The 22,570-nt window shown below is 34.9% G+C and overlaps 2 protein-coding genes across 2 annotated transcripts; both read right to left on the minus strand.

Annotated features, from left to right (window-relative positions):
• Nucleotides 1-6,644: 6,644 nt before the first annotated feature.
• Nucleotides 6,645-7,556, minus strand: LOC140974979 (uncharacterized). Its single transcript, XM_073438473.1, has one exon. The coding sequence runs from the start codon at nt 7,554-7,556 to the stop codon at nt 6,645-6,647; it is 912 nt and encodes a 303-aa protein (XP_073294574.1).
• A 1,507-nt stretch (nt 7,557-9,063) lies between these two features.
• Nucleotides 9,064-11,570, minus strand: LOC140975429 (delta(3,5)-Delta(2,4)-dienoyl-CoA isomerase, peroxisomal). The gene is made up of 2 exons (XM_073439136.1): nt 10,874-11,570; nt 9,064-9,535 (listed from the first exon to the last, which is right to left on the minus strand). Exons 1-2 carry the CDS (start codon nt 11,511-11,513, stop codon nt 9,345-9,347), a joined length of 831 nt encoding a protein of 276 aa, XP_073295237.1. The 5' UTR covers nt 11,514-11,570; the 3' UTR covers nt 9,064-9,344.
• Nucleotides 11,571-22,570: the final 11,000 nt, after the last annotated feature.

A 22,570-nucleotide genomic window follows, 5' to 3' on the forward strand; every position in this document is an offset into this window, starting at 1 on the left:
AATGGACGTCTGTTTAGCAAGGCACTTAGATCTCTGCCAGAATGATTCAATATCAAGATTTGTGCAATTGATGAAGAAGAAGATACAACTCAAATCGCACTGGAAGATTTGATAAGTTCACTTCATACTTTCGATTTGAATATGGATATGCAGAAGAAAGACAAAAGTAAGATAATTGCTTTCCAAATATCTAATGATTTATACAATGATCTTCTTCAATTATCACAAGAAGTTAATGAGTCGGATCTATGTGAAGACTCTATCTTCTATGCCACGAAGAAGTTTGGAGATTATTTGAAAAGAATAAGAGATAAAAACAAGATAGGACAATAATCTAAATTTCATAGTCTAATTGCTCCTGAAAAAATTTACAATTTTCCTAACCAAGGACAATTTCAGCAAAGGAATGAAGATAATAATAAATTTAATTCCAAAAAGTTTGACTCTGTGTAATGAAGAGAATCCAATAGTCTTGGACACTATAAACATGAATGCATGAATATATTTCTCAAAAATAAAAGACTAAATATCTCCTTAAGTGGTGAGAAATCTGATGAGAAGGAAAAATCAAATGAAAAAGAAAATCACACTTTTTTTATTGCACTTTTGGAAGAAAAACGCTGGTTACAAGTTAATCCACTAGGTGTTGCTTCTGGTTGTTGCAATACCTGGCCGGAACACCTCTCTAGCATCATCATGCTTTGATTCTATAACTTTTGGAAATTTAAGTGCTCATACAGATTTGGAAGCTGACGAAGAAGAAATAACTCTAGAAAGTGTACAAAAACTGTATGAGAAGTTGTATGATGACTGAATCAAAAGAAATAAGTTGAGCACAACTCTCTCAAAAGAGAATACTGAGGTAAAGTTTGTAAATTGCCAAACTAGAAGTGATCTTAATCGATAATGATTTGGAATTGTGTAAAATCAAGGATGAACTTAAAAAGGCAACTTAAACACTTTGCCAAGTTCAACTCGAGTAACTCGAGTACATCCAAGCTTGATTCTATGTGATGGGAAAATATAGTAAGACCGGGTTAGGCTAAAAAAACAGTGTATTTAAAGTTATAGAATCATCGAAACCAACTATATTTGTGAAAGAAAGCATGGGTACATCGAAACCACCATCAGTTACCCCTACGACTAATAGATCTTCATCAAAAGGACAAGATGTTGCTCAAAAGCCGAAGCAAAAGAAACGTCATTTTGCATGTTACTATTGTTTCAAACCTGATTATATCAAGCTCTATGGCTTCAAGTTTAGGAAAGAACACATGTACAAGGAAGTAAATCAGATGTTGCTCAGAGTATTGCATAACATCTACCGCATCACCTCCAATCAAAGACCTGCAGTGAAGAAAATTTGGGTACCAAAAGTAAAAATTCACAGTCATTTTATTTATACATAATTAAAAAATAACATTACAGGTCACTGATACTTTGATAGTGAAAACTCACGCCACATGATAGGTTCGAAAAAACATCTCACAAATTACGTTGAACAAAAGAGTGGTAGGGCGACCTATGGAAGAGGAGCAAAAGAAATGGCTGTTTGAAAAAGACCACTGAATGTTGAATAACTGCCCAAGCTTCACAACATGTTACATGTCGAGGGACTAAACTCAAACTTGATAAGCATTAGTCAATTATGCGATGATCATTTGCATATTAAGTTTAATAAAAATTCATGTGAAGCTTTTGATAATGCTAACGTGTGTCGGTCCTATTGAAGTGGAAAGCTATGAAGGTAAAAATATTATTTTGTGTGTCGATGATTTCTCACATTTTACATGGGTAAGCTTTATTAGAGAACATTTAGACACCTTTGATGCATTCAAAAATTTAGTCACAAAGATCACTAACCTCCATAACTTGAAGGTAAGCAAAATAGGACCGACCACAGTAAGGAATTGGAAAACTCTTTATTTTCATCTTTGTGTGATAAGAAAGGTATATCACATGAATTTTCTGTCCCAAAACCTTGACAACAGAATGGTAGAGCCGAACGTAAGAATAAAACATTACAAGAAATGGCTAGGTTAATGCTAAGCTCAAAGAATATCTCAAAGTATTTTTGGACTGAGGCCTTAAACATTGCATGTCATATTTCAAATCGTGTGTACTTAAGAAGTGATTCAACTATGACACTCTATGAGATAATCATGGGAATGAGACCAAATCTTAAATAATTTCATGTTGTTGGTTGTATATGTTATGTCTTAAATGATATTTATCACTTAGCAAAATTTGATTCTAAAAGTGATAAGTGTTTGTTTCATGGATATGCTACAAATAGACGTACTTATCGTATGTTCATTCTAAGAACAAGAATTATTATAGAATCTATTAATGTTGTCTTTGGTAATTATGCAGATCTCAAAAATAAAATGGTTGAGGATGACTTAGATGACCTATTGGAAATTCCTATCTCACTGGAAAATACAGGTGTTGCCTTGGATGTTACAACACCCAACACAACACATGATTCTACAATGACTGAACCTGAAGATGAACAACAAAGTGATGATGATGCGATTGATGATAGAAAGAATATTCCAAAAAAATTCAGAAAAATCATCAATCGTTACAAATTATTGGAAATGTTCGTTGGGACATACAAACCCGAAAAAAAGAAATGGTTGACTACCGCAAGATGGTCGGGTTAGTATACATGAGCTTCATGTACTCACAGGTTAGACATTCCTGTTTTATATCTAATTTTGAATAAAAAAATGTTGATTTTTGACAAATGCTATGCATGATGAGCTTGAAAAATTTGTCCGAAATGATGTTTGATATTGAGTTCCACCTCTTGATGATGGCAACATAATTGATACAAAGTGAATTTTTAAAAATAAGAGATGAGCCAGAAAAGATCATCAGGAACAAAGCAAGGTTGATTGATCAATGATACACACAGGTAGAGAGATTACTTTGATGAGATTTTTGTTCCCATACTCATCCCTTATTGTTCTTTTCTTTTCTACCCGGACAGTTTCAGCATAACATTTTCGAGAGGATGGTTGATCTCCCCGGACCTTTCTGACCCTATTCTTTACTGGAAACTTAATCTTATGATGATAAGTGGAAGCGACGAACCTGAGGATGTTCATAGCCAGCCTTCCCAGGATAACTTAGAATGAAAAGGATGCCCTGACTACAGTGAAGGTGGTCATGACTCATTTTCTTAAATCCACGACCCCGATTGTTAAGGGAAGCATGATTTCTCCCCTTGGGTACCCCGTATGACCAGCGAAACCAAGAAGAGCGGTCTCTACTGGTTCCAAACTGTAACCCTTCAAATCCATCTAGTCCAGTGCTTCTTGGAATATCACATTAACTGAGCTGCATGAATCCACGAACACCTGTCTGATATCATAATTTGCAATTTTTGCCTTGATGATCAAGGCATCATTATGAGGCAAACTGACCCTTTGCAAATCCAGAGGGCTAAAAAACTTTCTTGCCGACTCTATGCCTTACAAGTCCGGTTGGGATCACCATTAGTGAATCCTCCAGATATCATCTTGATTACACATAGAGTAGGCGATTTCCCCGACCCTTCTCCTCTCGAGCCCAATTTAATGCAGTAGGCTTGTCATGACTTCCCAGCCTGTGTCCATAACTCGAGATTCTGGTAGATGGTAGAGGTCTCGAGTTCCTAGGTACCCACGAGAGTCCTTTAGATTTCTTTACTGATGGACCGGCTTCGACAGGATCCGACCGGGAATGGTTCTTCCTCGATTGTTTGCATTCAATGGTGTCGTGATAACATTCTCCGTGGTAGGTACAAAATTACATGGCTGATCTCGAGTCCAGAGAAAGTCGTTGGGGCTAGGACATAATTTTCCCCTCCTCACAAAATTGCACCGCCTGATCCTTTGATATTTTCAGGGGGTATAGTGAGAAAACCGCCCCAAGAGATTTTTTTTGTGCTCGTTCTTCGATCCTACCCGGTCGATCAGCCCTTTCTTTCTTCGTACCCTCTCTATTCTCTCTTTGGACCTCTTCCATGTTGATATATGTCTCTGCCCGTGACAAGAGATCTTCAAAGTCTCGTGGCAGTTTTTTCACCGAGGGCCTGAAGGAGTCCCCTTCTTAGAGTCCCTATGTGAAGGCGGTATTCTTGGTTTTGGGGGTGCAAGAAAGTATTTCCAGAGCCACTTTGTTGAATTTAAAGATGTACGCCCGTAATGATTCATCCATACCCTGCTTTACTTCAAACAGGTTAAAAGCAGTCTTCTTATATCTCGTGCTGCTACTAAATTGATGTGAGAAAATGCTCTTGAAATAGTCAAAAGATCGTATAGTCTGAGGCTTGAGTTTGTGAAACCACTGTTGGGCTTAATCTACAACATGGTCATAAAACTTTACAGTTTATCTTGTCATCATAACAGTGTAACACGGTCATGTTCTCGAAGCAGGTCAAATGTTCCTCGGGATCTGTATTTCCATCATATTGCCTCACTTTTGTTGACTTATAAAGGGAAGGAAAGGGCTCATTCACTATATGGGTGGAGAAAGGACATCCTCTTGGCTGGACTCAGGAGGCTTGGGGGGACCCGATCTGTCCTCCCAACTTATTCACTTTCTTTCTCAAGTCTTCAGTTACTCGACCATAGTAAGGGTCTTAGAACATTCCTAATCCTACTTTGATTTGTCCTGAGGAGGGGATTCATCCTCCAATCCCTCCTCTCGGTTTATGCGACTATTACCTAGAGATAGCTTTTTTGCAATGGATTTCTGGACAGCCACTGCTATCAACTGGGTCTGTTGTTCTGGATTGATTGTAAAAGTTTGCTGATGGGGTAGATTTACTTGGGGAACCTCTAAGTCTGAGGACTACCTTCTGGAATCCTCCATTCGAATTGATTTTTGCATCGAACCCATATCTACGTCTCATATTTGACTTCCCACGGACGTCGCTAATGATATCAACCAAGTAAATCGGCTTGATCTTCGTGGGCTATTATATTGGGTCGGGTGGATTTCTTCTCGAGCACACTGAAGAGTACTCGGGCTGAAGAGTTTGCACACTTCACATAAAGAACGTTAGTGGAGCACCGGTAGATTTTCCGGTATGATCACTCTGACGTTCAAGTCAGTCAAGTGTTTGTAAAGGAAAATATAATACAGAGAATGTATATTGAGTGCTTATGGAAATAATAAGTGAATTGAATACTTTACCATTAGTAAAACATGTGTATTTGTAGAGACATAATTAATGAATACCCTGTTTTCAGCGTCCAGTTGTTACTCATGGCAAGATGTCTGACAACCCAGACTGCCTCTAGTTTAGTCACATCACCACAACGTGCGTGGAGTGACAGGCCCATGATTCCAAAGTATGGTATCTCATACCGTGGACTTAAAAACGACACATGTACTGAAGTGTCTGTGTAGATGAACTTGGTGTGAGGCTGTTAACATGACCCCTGATCTTCTTAAATCTTGTTACACTGCCCGAGCTAGGCTAAGAGCCTGAACTCACTCGAGTGTATGCTGGTCTGATTATTTTCCCTGATTTTTGCAGTTCCGAGGATAGTACCCGAGCTGGCTCTTATCCCGACTTTGGGTTATAGGATGACCCAGATACTTCTCGAGATATCACCTACAATTCAAAGTTTACATGTGATCAAGGAAAATGACACTTCAGCAACTGTGGGGAAATTGGGTAAAAAAGACCAAATGTCTAAATAATGGAAAAATATCGGACATAAATAAAATGTATCAAAGAAATAGGACCAAAAACCAAAAATGACAAATTTATATGTCCAATTTATCAATTTTCCCAGCTGGAACCACAAGATGAGTAAGCTATGTGTTACGGTCAAACATATACGCCACTGCAAAAAGATGGGATCACGTCGCTCTGGTAAGGAAAGACATGAAGAAGAAGCGAATAAGGAAAGAACCCGGACTCAGCTGGATTGAGAGCCAGGGGATAGTACACTATTCTGCAGTTGGAGATGATTCATATGAAGACAAAAAACTGATTCACGGAATGCTTGAATGGTAGAACGTTAGATGCAAGAGAGGAGGTCATGCTCCTGATCGGGGTGTTATTTTGCTTGATGTGAAAGAGGATGAAAGGGGCCGCCTCTTGTGGCTACACAGTGAAAGAATAGCTTCAGCCTTTGCTCTTACCAGAATGCCACCAGAAAGCCTTCGATAAACAAGAACCTACGAATGTGCTCCGATTGCCATGCTGCGTTTAAGTTCATATAATCGTTCATACACGGAGAAATTGTTCTTAGAGATGTAAACCGATACCATCACTTTCATGACGGTATTTGCGCCTGCCACCAGTATTGGTGACATAAATCTCAACTGGACAATTACTACTCAGTACTCACACACAATTAGATGGAATCTTTATCAACTCATTAGTTTCCATAAGCCTCAAACCCAATTAAATTCCTCAATCGATTCATATACTTGAAAAGTCACAATTTTCCTCTCTGTCCCAACTCCTTTCCAGATGCTGTTGCACATATTTCACAAACATCTAGCAATACATATGAACCCAGAGCAAACAAATCTACAAGCAGAAGTACGTTAACAAAACAAACATATACCATCATTGTTTTGGTTGCTAAATCAAGAAACAAAGTAAAAGCAAACATAAGATCACATAGCCAAAATCATTTCCGCAGTTTGAGTACTGCGGAGTATATTTTCCTCCGGGAACCTACGGCATTAATCCCCATATCTTTGAGATCCTCTAACGTTAACATTGGTAAAACCTCGTCATCCACCTCGTGTATTTCGAATACTGGCGCATATCTCCCCAATCCCAGTCCATTTAACCACTCTCGGACCCCTAAATTCCCTTCATTATGCTGCTGCTCCGGTGAGTTAACCTCTTCGTGAACTACTCCATTGCTCTCCGAAACTCGAACTCCGCCGCCTCTCCTCTGGTGATCCCAGTATTGGATTCCCATGTTCTCCGCCGAATCGACTGGACTCTGATCTTTTAACAAAGGACTCTCCGACCCCTTCATCTCGAAATCTCCCAACTCTTCGTTATTCTCGTTGTGGTAAGTTTCTTCTTGAAAAGCATTTGAGGTCTCAATTATTGCTCCCTCTCTGCCACCGCCATTGGCAATGGTGGTCGAGTCGAATTTATTCCAATTGGTGCGAACCCTTTTGGTGGGCTTATTGCTTTTCGGCTTGCGGTACGTGAAGTCGACAAAATCCTCGGAGGGCCCTGGGAAATCTTGGAAATTCAGGTCGCCGCCGTTGACGAGGTTTGTCAGGGGGCGTGTTTTTGAAGTTTTGGCCGCGAAGGATGGGTCTTTGTGAAATCGCCAGGCTTTGGCGGGGCGGCGGCGGTGGAAATCTAAAGGTGGGTCTCCGCCTATCTCGCCCAGGCGAACGCTGGGGCGGCGCTGCCGCTTGGAGGGGTTATTTGGGACCTTGGGGCCGGTTGGCTCATTGGCGGTGGTGGGATGGTGGTCCAATGGATTTACGTCTGGCGACATGGCGGCAGAAGTGGCGGTCGGAGGGGTGGTAGAAACTACGACATCCAGCGGCGGCGGTGGCTCCGCTGCCATGTGTGCGTGTTCGCGTGTGTTTTTACGGTAGTGAGAGAGGGGAAAGTAAACGTCAGCGTGCATCTGCAGTAGTCTACAGATAAGACGGAGTGGAGACTCGATCGGGTGAGGTCGCGTCCAGGGGATCGATCCTCTGGATTGGGCTTCTACGTATTGGGCTTGTGCTAAAATGAACCAAAAGTACATTTTTCACACACTCATGCCCCTACCTCATGTTAGGGTAGAGGTGTTCAAAATTCGAATAAAACCGAAAAAATCGAATATTCAAACCGAAAAAACCGAACATCGAACCGAACCGAAAGCCGAATTTTGTAATTCGGATATAAATGTTAAAACCGAAGTTTATTTTGTTCGATTTCGGATTATATATGTCAAAACCGAAAAAACCGAAATTTTATTAAATTAATAATTTTTTTTATATTTTTATTTATATTATATATTTTGATATGATATTTAATGAATGAAAAACTATTTTAAACAATTTTTAGTTGATTGTTGTTTATTTAATTAATTTAGACCTTATTTTTATATATTTTACTAAGAAAACACGTAGAAAGTTAACATATTATATTTTACAATATATTTATTTTATTAATTTCAATAATTATACCAAAAATGAATTAACCGACCGAAATAACCGAATCGTTTTGGTAAAAAATCGAACCGAACCGAAGAAAAATAGTTCGGATATCAGATTATATATTTCTAAAACCGAAAACCGAAATAAAAAACCAAAAACCGAACCGACCGATGAACACCCATAGGTTAGGGGTGTTCAAACTTCGTAAAAAACCGAAAAAATCAAAAATCCAAATCGAAAAAACCTAACACCGAACCGAACCGAAAGCCGAATTTTATAATTCGGATATAAATTTTAAAACCGAAGTTTATTTGGTTTGGTTTCGGATTATATATGTCAAAACCGAACAAACCGAAAAAACTGAAAATTCATTAAATTAATAATTTTTTTTATATTTTTATTTATATTATATATTTTGATATGATATTTAGTGAATGAAAAGCTATTTTGAATAATTTTTAGTTGATTGTTATTTGTTTAATTAATTTAAATTTTATATTTAAATATTTTACTAAGAAAACATGTAGAAAGTTAACATATTATATTTTACAATATATTTATATTATTAATTTAAATAATTATACCATAACCGAATTAACCGACCGAAATAATCAAACCGTTTTGGTAAAAAAACCGAACCGAAGAAAAATGATTCGAATATCAAATTATATATTTCTAAAACCGAAAACCGAAAAAATCGAAATAAAAAACCGAAAACCGAACAGACCAATGAACACCCCTACCTCAGGTGGTGTGCGTGCAACTTTTTTTTTTAAAAAAATATTCCTACACACGCATTGTGTTATATTATAACAATTTATATTATAACAACAATATCATAATTACAAAAATTAATGAGACGTGACGATGTAATTTGAGCACGTGGTCATACCATCGTACCAAAATGTCGATTCGATGATTCGAAGCTTAACGGATAAATCAAGATGTCTTCTTATTTTCTCGATACACATTTACATAAAATACATATATAAAATTATTTTTCCAAAGACATACATGTGCCTTGTGACATAGACAACCTAAATCTTGACCTTTTACAACATGTAATCACATTGCATACAGTTATTGCTCGATCTAGTTATGGCGATAAGACTCATGTTCTATGTCCAAGGAGACCTCAAGACTTTTGACATACAAAAGAATTGCCTCGTGGGGCGATACCCCACCATTTTGCATTCCCGATATTCATTTCAAAGTTTGGCAAATACAGGTTTTCTCTTGTGTACATGAGCTGCAATTGCTTCTCCTAAATCTTTAGACTGAAGCGCGGCAGCGTTCCATGTCGCGACATAGTCTAGAGCTTGATCTACTGTCAGATCCCTGCTCTGTAGCAACACTCTCTTCGTCCCAACCACGGCAATAGGAGACTTTGCGGCGATTTCTATCAATATGAAAAATCAAACGTATAAACCATGTTGTACAACTTCACAAAACACTTGAGCCACCACTACTTATTAAACCAAAAGTCAAATAACTGGACTGATCATTAATTAAGACTCAAAATGGATATGTAAAATGAGACAAACAAGATGGGGGTAAAGGCCAATCTATAAGCAAAATCAGACAAAACTTTTCCTTTGCGCAAATTGGGGGTCGTTCGAGTTATACGAGTATCAAGAAATCTTGCTGCACGAGTTTTTCTCGGTTTTTTAAGGGGGATGAGATAACAAAAGATCACGTCTCTATCAGAAAGAATGGTTAATTATTTCCTCCAACATAAGACCTTCGAGATTATGCACACATCTCAGTGATGCCTGATGACTATTCACTGCAATTATGGCGCGAGAGATCTTGCAATTAAGCATCAAGGAAAAAGCATTGATTTCAAGGTACATTATAAATTTTCTCTAGTATATAAAGCTTCAAGCATGCTCAGTAAGTCGAAGCAACAGAAAGTGTAAGATGGCTGTGGGATCCTCAGCCAGACAAATCATCACATGACTATTAATTATTAATGTGAAAATATATAGAAAATAAATCATAAAGCCAGTTCAAGTCAACTCCGTGAACTTTTAAAGGTTATATGTCAAGTCATCACATGACATTTTAGAGAAATATAAGAAGCAAAGAGCAAGGAGATGAACCCCTTTGTTGGCAACACCGATACACCCAACAAAAGTCTAGCCCATTTCAAATAGGACTTGAGTTATGTGTTTCATGAATGCTTGCCTACGCTCATGAAGATCAATATTCAATCCTTTTTAGCAGTTCCCATAAAATTCAGTTATCGCGTATAACAGCATATTGCTGGTAACTCGGAGTTCCACAATTCCGTTTTCAACAATGAATGTCAACTCAAGTTCAATTGAAACTTCCAAGATCAGCACCACCTTATAGACATTGAAACTTATAATAAAAGCCAATACAGAAGAATATGCGAGCTTCCTGAGTCGAGATGCCCGAACCACGTTTTTCCTTTTAAAAATAATAGCCTATCACGAGCCCCTGCGTAGCTCCAACTAAAGACCTATGTCTCAGAAAACCCTGAGCAGTGCACAATTATTTAAACATGTTGGTGTTGTGGTGTGTATTATACATTATACCAACGAGCGATGTCTTTGGCCATCTTAAATTGTCAATAGGTTCCAACACAATTTCCCCGTGTAATGATGCTGAATTAGCCGGTAAACAATGACATTCATCTTGATGGCCTAATATAGAAGTATAACACACTACAGAATCAAGAAAACAGCTGAGAAACAAGAAAGATAAAACTAACCCTCAGCAATGGATTCAACTCCCTGGTCCATATCTTGCTTTGTACCGAAAACCCGAGTCACCAATCCTAACTCCTTGGCCTCCAAACCCGTGAACCTCCGACCCGTCAATGCAAGTTCCATGGCGTTGCCGAACCCAACAATTCTGGGAAGCCTCTGCAAGGACCCCAGATCCGCCGCTAGAGCCATATCCACCTCCTTCACCGAAAAAAATGTGCTTTGCATACAGTACCTGATATCACAGGCGGCGGCTATATCAACTCCTCCCCCAAGGCACGCCCCGTGGATCAAAGCAATAACAGGCTTCCTGCACTCCTCAATCGCGTTAACAGCGCGTTGCATCACCTTTATCTCCCGTCTGAGCTTCTCCGCCGTGTGTCCGGGGCCCGTGGACTCGGATGAACCGGTTATTGAGTTCAGGGTCTCAAGTTCGATGCCGGAGCAGAAGTGTTTCCCGGATCCCGCGAGAATGATCACGGCTACATCCGGGTTTTGATCCAGTGAGGCTACGGCGTCGGGGAACTCAGTGAAGAAATCGGGGGAGAGGGCGTTGCCGCGTGAAGGGTTGTTGAGGTAGATGTAGAAAACTCTGGAATCTGGGGATCGTTGCTTGATTATGATGGATTTGTATTGCTTTTCCATCTCCTATGGTTGATTCACAGAGGATAAGAAACTCGACTACATTTATCCAGGAAGAAGATGCAGAGATAAAGAAATTGCATTGTACACCTTCAATATTTTTCAATTTAGACCTTAAAATTCTTCAATTTTTGAGTTTAGGTTTTAATATTTATAATTATTTCTTTTACAAAATATATATTATAAGAATATCATAAAAATTCAAAACCCAAGCTTGAAGGAGGGATTTATTCATATCAATGGTTAATCCAAATAAAGTTTTATCTACCATTTTTTTAAAAAAAATTCCATAAGAAAGTTAATAGAAAAATTGGTAAAATAACATCGATCAACTATTTAATTAAGAAATTGACCTCCTCATGTGTATTTGAGGAGGTTATTTTCTTAATTAAATAGTTGACCGAAGTTAAAAAAACAAAATACGTCAAATTTAATATAAATTTAGAAAATGTTTCAAAAACTTTTAAAATTTTGATTGAATATTATTGTACTTAAATATGTATGCAACAATATTTTATTTTATTTGAAAGGGGTGTGTATGTGGCATAGACCAGTTAAGAAAATAGACTAAAAATGGTATTCAAAACTATGTAGGAATACAGAAAGTAAATGTCTAGAATGTAATTTGTTAAAAATAAATTTGGCGAAAGGTATATGATAAGACAAAAACTTGTGTGATACAGTCTCACGGGTCTTATTTTGTGAGACGAATATCTTATTTAGGTTATCTATGAGAAAGTATTACTTTTTATGCTAAGAGTATTAATTTTTATTGTGAATAACGGTAGGATTAACCCGTCTCACAGATAAAGATTCACAAGAGATCTACTAATATTATCAATATTTGAGGTATTATCCAAAGGAGGTATTACCCAAAGGATAGGGTCTATTAAATCATAAATTTAAACAGTTTTTTTTAGTTAAAATGATAAGACATCATTTAACTCATGTAATAGATTATAAATGTGTTTTGAGTCAGTGAAATATGTTAATGTGTGATCAATAGTCAGAAGCTCGATTATTTACCAACACTTTTCGGACAAGTTTGTCACACATGACTTGTTAGGTGTGATTTACATGACTAGTGTAGTTTACAAGCTGTTTCATTAGTGACAAAAACTTGTGTGAGACGGTCTCACGGGTCTTATTTGTGAGACGGATCTCTTATTTGGGTCATCCATGAAAAAGTATTACTTTTTATGCTTAGAGTATTACTTTTTATTGTGAATATGGGTATGGTTGTCCCGTCTCACAGATTAAGATCCGTGAGACGGTCTCACATGAGACCCACTCTTCATTAGTTTGGATGTTTACTCAGTGTGTACCGAAAATTAACAACTATAGATTCACGCGTCAAAAAATACATTTTATTTTGTTTTTTGCATTAAAAATAGATAAATTTTACCATTAATTTTCCATTTTTATTTCCATCATAAAATAAAACACTTTTAAAGTATAATTTTTAGACCGCTGTTTATTTTAATTTTCGGTAAAGTTTATATTAATTAAAAATTATTTTATTTATCTTGTACATAAAAATAAAAAAATTAAAATATTTTAAATGGATGATTGAAAAAAAATTAAAATAAAATATACAAATTTAATATTATGATGATATTATACCTCATAATATTAAATAATCATTTAATCTTATAAATTATTCTACATAATAAATTCAATTTCAACATAATAAATTCAATTTCACTTTTGGATAGACAACCGAGTTAATTATTGTGTGACAATTTAAAATAATTTTTATATCTATTTGCTCTCCAAATATCATTGACACTCTATTTTGCATTCTTATATTACAAGTAGACAAATTTACATTTGATCAATTCTTTAATTTATTAAATAAATTAATAAACTTCAAATCGTTACTCAATTTCTGTATTTTTATATGCAAAGTTTTAATATTTATTTATTTTTATAATTTCCAAATATTCTTATTGTTGGGATTAATACTTTCAAAATAATAAAATTTCAAATTTCCTAAGCAATGCATTCTAAATTGGTCATGAATATATTTTTTATTGGTCTCAAATGCGGTATTTTTATATATAAATTTGAAAATAAAATAAAATTTTACATCAAGATTTACTTGGAAAACCCCCAAAAATTATTGGGGAAAATCACAGACAAAATGAAAAAGATTCATAATAATAATTTTTATGTTACAACCTCTAAATATCTCACAACTATTATAGAATCAAGCACTAAAAGAGGTATGTTTATAAGATGAGAAAGAAAAACTCGATGAAGAGATGATTTTGGTATGAGAGATGAGATTTCTATTTATAGAGCTCCTCACTTATGTGAAACCACTTATCGATAGTTTTCTTCCACATTCATTTGTCAACAAAGCCACACAATCACAGAATTTTCTGTTGTCATGACAACCACCATTAATGTACCACCATCATTGATGTCTCACATTCTCTCATTTGGAGATTTGATTGAGAATCAAGCACATCTCAACACATCATTTTCATCTTGTCATACCATGCTGCTTACATTTCTACTAGATCACTTGAAGATCTACACCTCTCAAACTTTTCAATGTTCACTGGCTTATTTAGAACATCTGCTATGTTATCCTTTATATGATTCTTTTGCATATCCACACTTTGTTCTTCTACTACTTCTCGAACAAAGTGAAATTGAACTCCAATATATTTAGTCTTTGAATGAAAGGCTGGATTATTTGCGATATGCAATGTGCTCTGACTGTTACAAAACAAATGAACCTTCTCTTGATAGTGTCTGGCCTCCAATAATCTTTTAATCCATATTGTCTCCTTGCAAGATTGAGTAACTGTCGTATATTCTGCCTATGTTGTAGATAATGCTCCAACTGTTTTTAGTTTTAAAACTCAGTTTATTGCTCTCTTTGCAAGTGTAAAACATATCCAGTATTAGATTTTCTCTTATCATGATCATCTGCATAATCTGAATCGACAACCTCTTAGTGTAAAATCTGATCCTCAATAACATAATGCAACATTTGAGGTACCCTAAATGTATCTAAGAATCATCTTAACAGTGATCCAATTCTCACGTCCAGGATTCTCCATGTATCGACTAACTGCTCCGACTGCTTGAGCAATGTCTGCTTTTGTACAGATTATGGCGAACATCAAACTTTCCACTGCTGATGCATATGGTACTCGGGACAACTTCATTCTCTCCGATTCACTTCTAGGACACGTCTCGAACGATAACATGAAGTTAACAAGAAGAGGAATCAAAATTGTCTTACTATCTTATATATTGAAGCGTTGCAAGACTTTCTTCAAATAATTGTTCAGGGAAAGCCAAATATTTCTATTGCTTTTGTCTTGGTAAACTTGCATCTCTAGAATATTGTTCGCTAGTTCCAAGTCACTCATAACAATTTCTCTAGACCTCTTGAAATATGTATAAGGGTATATATTCGACCTGTTGTATTCAAGACTCATGATATATGAATCAAATATCTTGTACCAATACCTCAGTACCTGTTTGAGATCATACAGAGATGTGTTCAACCTGCAAACCAAGTTTTTTTTGCCTTTTTCAGCGAAACCTTTTGGATGAAGCATATAGATTTTTTCTTCAAGATCTCCATGACGAAATGTCGTTGTCACATCTAGCTGTTCTAAATATAAGTCAAACACCGTATACAATTCCAACACTACTCTGACTGTTGTAAGCCAAACCACAGACGAAAATATCTCGTTAAAGTCAATGCTTTTTTTCTAAGCATATCCTTTTATGATCAATATAGCACGATACCGATCCGCTTTCTTATTGTTATCACGCTTAATATTATAGACCCATCTGTTGTCAATGGATTTACTTCCTCGTGGTAGTGTAACAAGATCCAAATTTTTATTCTTGTTTAAAGCCTCCAATTCTTCAATCATCGATGTCATTCACATGGACACATCTGAGCTTTGAGTGGCCTCATGGAAACTCTATGGCTCATCATCCTTTATTAACAGACAATATGAATATTTCTTTCAGTTATATAATCTGAAAGCTAACCTGGTGGTATTTTGTCTCGGGTTGAATGTCTCACATTAGAAACTTCGTACTCAATATATTTTTGTTCCTCGTGCTACGGTACTGCTTCAAAAGAAATTTGATCTTCGTATGTCTTATTTTCCACATGAATTATAGTAGTTTCTGAATTTAGTATGGCTTTGTCTCTTTTTACTTTATCTTTTCATCCGCTCCACCACTCTATTCTGTTGAGGTGTGTAAGTCATCGTGAACTGTCTTCTAATATCCTCATGTTGGCAAAATGTATCATATTCGTCACTGGTATATTCTCATCCATTGTCAGTCCACAAACACATTATTTTCTTTTCAGAATCAAGTTCAACCCGCGGTTTGAAATCTTTGAAGACATGAAAAACATCTGATTTCATCTTGATTGGATGCATCCAACGTCTTTTAGAAAAATCATCAATGAACGAGAAGTATCTCGCTCTTCTTAGAGATACAACTGGTGCTTGCCAAACATCCGAAAGAATCAGCTTCAATATGCTTTTACTTCTATCAGCAGAAGTGTGAAACTTTAAATTATATTGTTTACTGGTAACACAATGCTCACAAAAGGATAATGATACTTTTGTAAGCCCCGACAACAGCTTCCATTTTGAGAAAATTTTCAACTTTCGTTTTGACATATGTCCGAACTTTCTATGTCATAACACCGTTAATTCTTCTCCTGCACCAATCGATGCAACTGCTAGTTCCTCATCTTTGTGTGTTTCTCCCAAAATACATGCAGATTTACAGCAACTTTTTTCATCTTCATAACAACAAGCGCGTCTTTCACAATCTTCATGATCTCATTCTCGATACGGGTTTTGCACTCAATATCATCCAATTTCCTCAAGGACAAAAGATTATTCGTTATCCCCTTCAAATGTCCTACTTCATGTATGATGTGAACAATGTCATCAAACATTTTTACTTTGATGGTACTGATCTCAGTGATTTCCAATGCATGATCATTTCTCATGAACACATATCTTTTGGAGATTGGTTCATACTGATTTAACTATTCTCTCCGAGATTGCGTGTGTTATGTCGCTACTGAATCCATAATCTATGTGTCACAAAATTTGTGTTTGCCTTCTGCAATTGTTATTGTTTCACTGGATAATGTTTCACCACCGCTTGAAGTACTGGCCATATTTCTTTGAGAATCTTTCTCGATTCTCTTACACTCTTTCTTGAAGTGTCATTTATCGCCACATTTAAAGCAGTAATATTTTTCTTCTTACTTCTTGAATTTTATCTACCTCGCATTTGGCTCTCACTGGAGTCACAGTCCATAAATCTATTCATATGAATCTAGAAGGCTTTGAAGTAGAAGATCAGCACGTTCCATTTCCTCTATTTTATGCCCCATTGAAGTGAGTTGGACAAATATAATATTTAAAGTGTTGATATGGTCGGTCATCGATGAGGATTTTGCCATCTAAAGAGTATAAATCCTTATTTTTAGGAAAATTTTGTGGTGTAGTGACTTGACATCTTACATTTTTTTAGAGTCTCTCAGATAAATTTTATCATTTTATCTCATATATACTTGACAGTAATTCTTCTGTTATGATCAAATGTAAATTGGCAACAACATTATCATTCATCACATTCCACTTTCCATCATCCGTCATTTACCTCGGTCTATCTCCAATAGCCACCAATCAATTATCTTTTCATAAAACTACTTGTATCTTTATTTTTCACAACATAAAATTGCTCCCGTTGAACTTTGTTAATGTTACATGTCCGTCATTATATCTACAAAAATTTAATAGACTGGAGAAAATAATATCGCCTTAATAAAAAATATCAAAAAATATTTTTGGATGTTGAAGATCAGTCTAGGCTGCAACCATGGTGCATACTCATAATTTTAAAAAAATTTAAATCAAGACTCTGATACCACTCATTGTTCCCATGTGTGACATCTTAAGATATAAATATGAAAATAATGATTAAAATTTGACATTGAGATTTACATGGAAATCCTAAATATTATTAGGGTAAAAATCGACAAAATGAAAAGATTTCACTATAACATTTTGTTGGTTATAACTTCTCAATGTGTTTTCGAAGAGAACACATTCTCTTTCTACAGGAGAGCAATATATCACTATTATTATAGAATTAAGTACTCAAAGAAGTGTGCTTAAACAACTCGATGAAGGGATGATTTTGGTATGAAACCATGTATCGCTTTCTTCCATATTCATTTGTCAACAAAGCCACATAATCATTGAATTTTCCGCTGCTCATGAAAACCAACATTTACCATCATTAATGTTTGTCCCTACCTCCATCATTGATGTCTCACATCTTTGAATAAATTGAAATTTTTATTTCCTCATAAATCTTTTTAAATTATTGATTCTATTGTAATTATTTATTTTTCAATTTGGGTTTGATTTTTATGTGAAATTGTTATTTCAGTTATGTATATAACATTTTTAATCAATTTTTTTAGCTACTACAAACAAAAATACAAAATTAGAGATTAAAATTTTATTTTATTTTAATACAAATAAATTTTTTACTTTTAATGGTCTCACAACAATTCACTATGTTGTTTATCAGTGAAATTGAATTGACTACAACAGCAAGATGGTAAACAACTTAAAGAAGACTCTGTGCACTCACACCATTCTGAAGTTCTTCCAGAAATTTCTTTGATTACAACAATAAAGATGCTGCAGACCCTGGATAACTTGATCATTTCTGAAAAAACTCCAAATATGCTCCAGAAATTGATGCATTAATAACAATGGCCATACCACTACCGTCAGTCATGATAATGGAAACTTCATCTCATGTTACATCCTCATCAGTGCAGCCTACCGTGACAACTGAACAGACAAGTGCGTCACTACCTAAACAAATCGCCACATCACACCAGCCAAGTGTAACATCCTTATCACAACTTCCATCAATTGATGAGCTAATTCACAACATGTTTCAAATTTCATCCATAATTACTTTGCAAAATCTACCATCTCAAGAAAAAGAAAGAAGACGAAGAGATACCGAAATAATAGATCGTTGATGATCCTGAACCGCAAATACTTGTATCAATTCACATAGAATAAGAAGCGCTTGAACTTGAGCTGACACCAACTCTCCAACAATCTCACCTCAAAAGTTTTAGGGACTAGACCAATGATACGATCTAGAATATCCACAATTTGATCAAATGCATTTTATTCATCAATCACTGGTGAATATGCATAGTGATATCATTGGACTACGAGCAGATCAGATGACATCTTATTTGGACCTTAAACTCTTCAAAACAAATCTCTCTGAGTAGATTACTGAGGTGCTCAATCTGGTGAATATGATCTTATCTGTCGCATTGAGAAACAAAAAGTTGTGCTGACTGGACATATTGAAACCTTTGGCACCTAGATTTCTGAAATGGTTATTTTTCTACAAAAAGGAAAGGGTGATGCCACAAAGGGAGAAAATCCCAAAGAACGAGACAAATATAAACCTTCCTCCTCGTCATTTCAGCATAAGAAGCCACATGGTGGAAGTGGTTGTGCTTATCATCATAGCACCTCAAGTAGCACATATACACCAAGCAACACCCCTCATCAACCGTTCAAGAAATGATAATTCGGGAGATAGAACTTTTACATAATTTTCATGCTTTCTTTTGATAATAATTCTTATTTATAATAAACAACTTAGTTTTGACATCATTAAAAAATAGAAACCGTTAAGACAAAATTTATATCTAAATTTTGGTTATTTCAAACTAAATTGATCTAACTCAAGCTTTTATTGATGCAGATTTTTTAAATTGGACTAAACAAGACTATAAGTACGATGATCAACATATGTTGTTACAAGCTAAATTAAGTAGACAGATCGAGCTGCTCAAATATTTCGATCTGATAGAGTTTCTTAATCAGCGTGACTTGAACCAAGCTGTTCGAACATAACAGATCAACTCGAAGATCAGTCAGTCAATATTCTCTGAAGGCAAAGAGTATATCTCTAAATTTATAATAAAGTTGTCAGGAAGGACAATAGAGAAGATCTGTTGGTTACCCATTTCAGCTAGTGTCTAATAAATTTGAATTGACATGTACTATATTTCACAAATCAACAAGGACACGTGACAATATCTATATAAGTGTCGACTATCCAGTACATCTGTGAGTACCATATATATTTATTAATGTTGGAAACCAACACATATAAATAAGGAATGCATCAAGACTAAAGAGATCTCTTGGAACAACTATTGCTTTATCAATCTTTTTTAAGCATTCAAATAGCACAACATCCTCAAAAGATTCATCTTTAAGCTATTTTTCACATACACTAAGTTTCTCATCAGATCGATTAAGGATCAATATTGTGCACCTTGTATTCTCACTTATCTTTTACACACGAGCGTTGTTGTGTTATGAAAATCAATTGTAACTGTCAGAAGCCTGGTTCTGAACATATCAAATTGAAGTAAAGAATGCTAGGAGCTTCAGCTCATTAGAGTTGTGGGACCAAACTGAAGTGGATTTATACAAGTTATTGTACCAATCAAATCTTTTAGTGAAATCCTTCTGGAAATAGAAGAAAATGAGACGTAAATTTAGTTATTATTCTTATATCATATCCACCAAGTAATTTGAACAATTTGTGAACTTAGAACTTGATTCTAGTAGCTCAAATTAAATAACAGTTCATTCACCACCTCTAAAATGTTATCTTCGATCATAACATTCAATGTCAATGTTTTAAATTTCAATCATGATATCTATAGACTACCGTCAAATTTAAAATTGGTTATAACACACACGCATATGTATATATTACTATATATAATACAAAATCATCATATATTACTTATATGAAATGATGGTGTAATTTTGGATTTGCCTAAAACATCTTTCATGTTTTCAAACTAACTGCATAATTTTACTAAATTATAACAAAAAATTTATTTATGTTGTATAAATTTTTTTAAACAAAAACTACTTAATTTTTTTACGAAACACATGCATCGTGTATGCCACGATACGCTAGTATATATAAAAGTTTAATAACGCATTTAAATATTTTTTTGCAATACAAAAAAAAATCATATACGTTGGTATAATTTTGTTTTTATAATCGAATTTACATTCTTTATTTTTCAATTTTAAATGTTTTTTGGCAAAGTGCCAACTTGACAATGAATATTGTCATGTGACGTAAATTATTGGTATTGTATATTATTGAAGTATTTATCGTCACACCAATACTAAAATTGTAAGTAATGAAAGAACAAAATGTATTATTCTAAAACTAGAATTTTATTATTTGTAGAACCAAAATAATAAATTTCTTCGAATGTGTTGCTTTTATAGTAATATGCCGATGATACAATATCTTCGGTCACATGAAATCTACATAAAAATATAAGAAATCCACACGACAAAAAAAAAATAATCGATTCTGATTAGTTGTACTGTTTCCATCAACTATAACTGAGATGAAGTTATAATTTAAAAATTTTAAATCTGCCCCTAAGTAGTAGTAATCGTACACGTTAAAAATAGCAAATATGAAGTACTCTCAGTTTGGCCGCAAATTAATTAAAATAGATGCACGCTTAGTGGCACGATGCGTAAAATCAATTAGCCCCCGAATCCGTACTATCTCGGCCGCCGGCTCAGTCGCACGCCGGACTAGGATCTGCCACCTTTGTCCGTAGTTTGGGTGGCCAAATACACAATTACCAACAAATCAACTCATTTACACATGACTTTCTTACACATCGTGCGTGGATTTCTGCAAATGGGAGTTGGGATTTGGACGGAAAAGAAGCCAACAAGGAAAGAAAAATTTATATGATTTTTGAATATTCAAAATATGTACGTCGAATATTGATATTGATAAAGTTGTTTTAATTTTATATTCAAAATTTTATCTTTTGTATCAGATATGAAACAAATGATACTCAAATATCATATATTAATTACGGATTTTCAATGTTTCATATCGATTTTCATTCGAAAAGACAAATGTACTAATATTGTTATACATGTTTGGGTACTGAAAAATCATATATTAGAACAGTAAAGGAAAAATATCTCATAAATTTCATGGAGAAAATTAAATGAAAGATTTAAAATTGAGAACTTATAATCTACAATGGCAAGTATGTTGCATGTATGTGACCGATGAATTCGTATGGACAATTGAAAAAATGGGTAAAATCTCAGATATTGTTGAAACTCAAGTTTTGTATTATGTGGTCCTTTCCCTTGATGATACAAGTGGATTTTTTATACTAGTTTCTTTAATTTGTATGTCACATCCATGTCTTTAACAGATACATGATGTCATTTATAATTAATTATAGAGTATCATAATATTATTGAACAATCGATTCTCAAAGTGTTCGAGTTGATGGAGTAGACAAACTTTTGACCAATTTTCATGAGTTCAATTTCCCATACCGACACTTCATAGGACGAATATGTCGCACATGATTTGCCTAATACCTGACTAGAGTGGTTTGTATGCCACTGCGATAGCCCTAAAGTTTGTCCAATGTGCACCGAAAAATAGCGGCTGCGAGTTCCCTCATTATAAAAAAAATTTATCGAAGGTGTTCCAAATACCTCTAAGTTTACAACAATTTCTGATAATATAAAATGCTCCTAAAAAATTATTAATTATCCAGAAAAAAAATTCTTTCACAATCATAGTTATGAGCCAAATATGCAAATAATAATCAACTCACATTCAATGAGGTTTCAAAAATCATATGCAATAATCATTATATTATTATACAATCTGAATAAAAAGGAAAAAAACATTTCGTCATACATGTTTGATTTTTTAATTTATAATTATGTTCTTGTTTTATTTCGGTATGTATTTAATATTTTTTTCGAAAAAATATTAATGTGACATTATATAAAATCAAGTTTACATCACGTAAAAAAAAACCAAAATTACATTAAAAACAAAGAAACAAATTAAAAATAAGATTTTTATCAATTCTTATTCGAAAAAAATATTAATATGAC

Source organism: Primulina huaijiensis, chromosome 4 (assembly GCF_012295235.1).
Source record: "Primulina huaijiensis isolate GDHJ02 chromosome 4, ASM1229523v2, whole genome shotgun sequence".
Classification (NCBI taxonomy): Eukaryota; Viridiplantae; Streptophyta; class Magnoliopsida; order Lamiales; family Gesneriaceae; genus Primulina; species Primulina huaijiensis.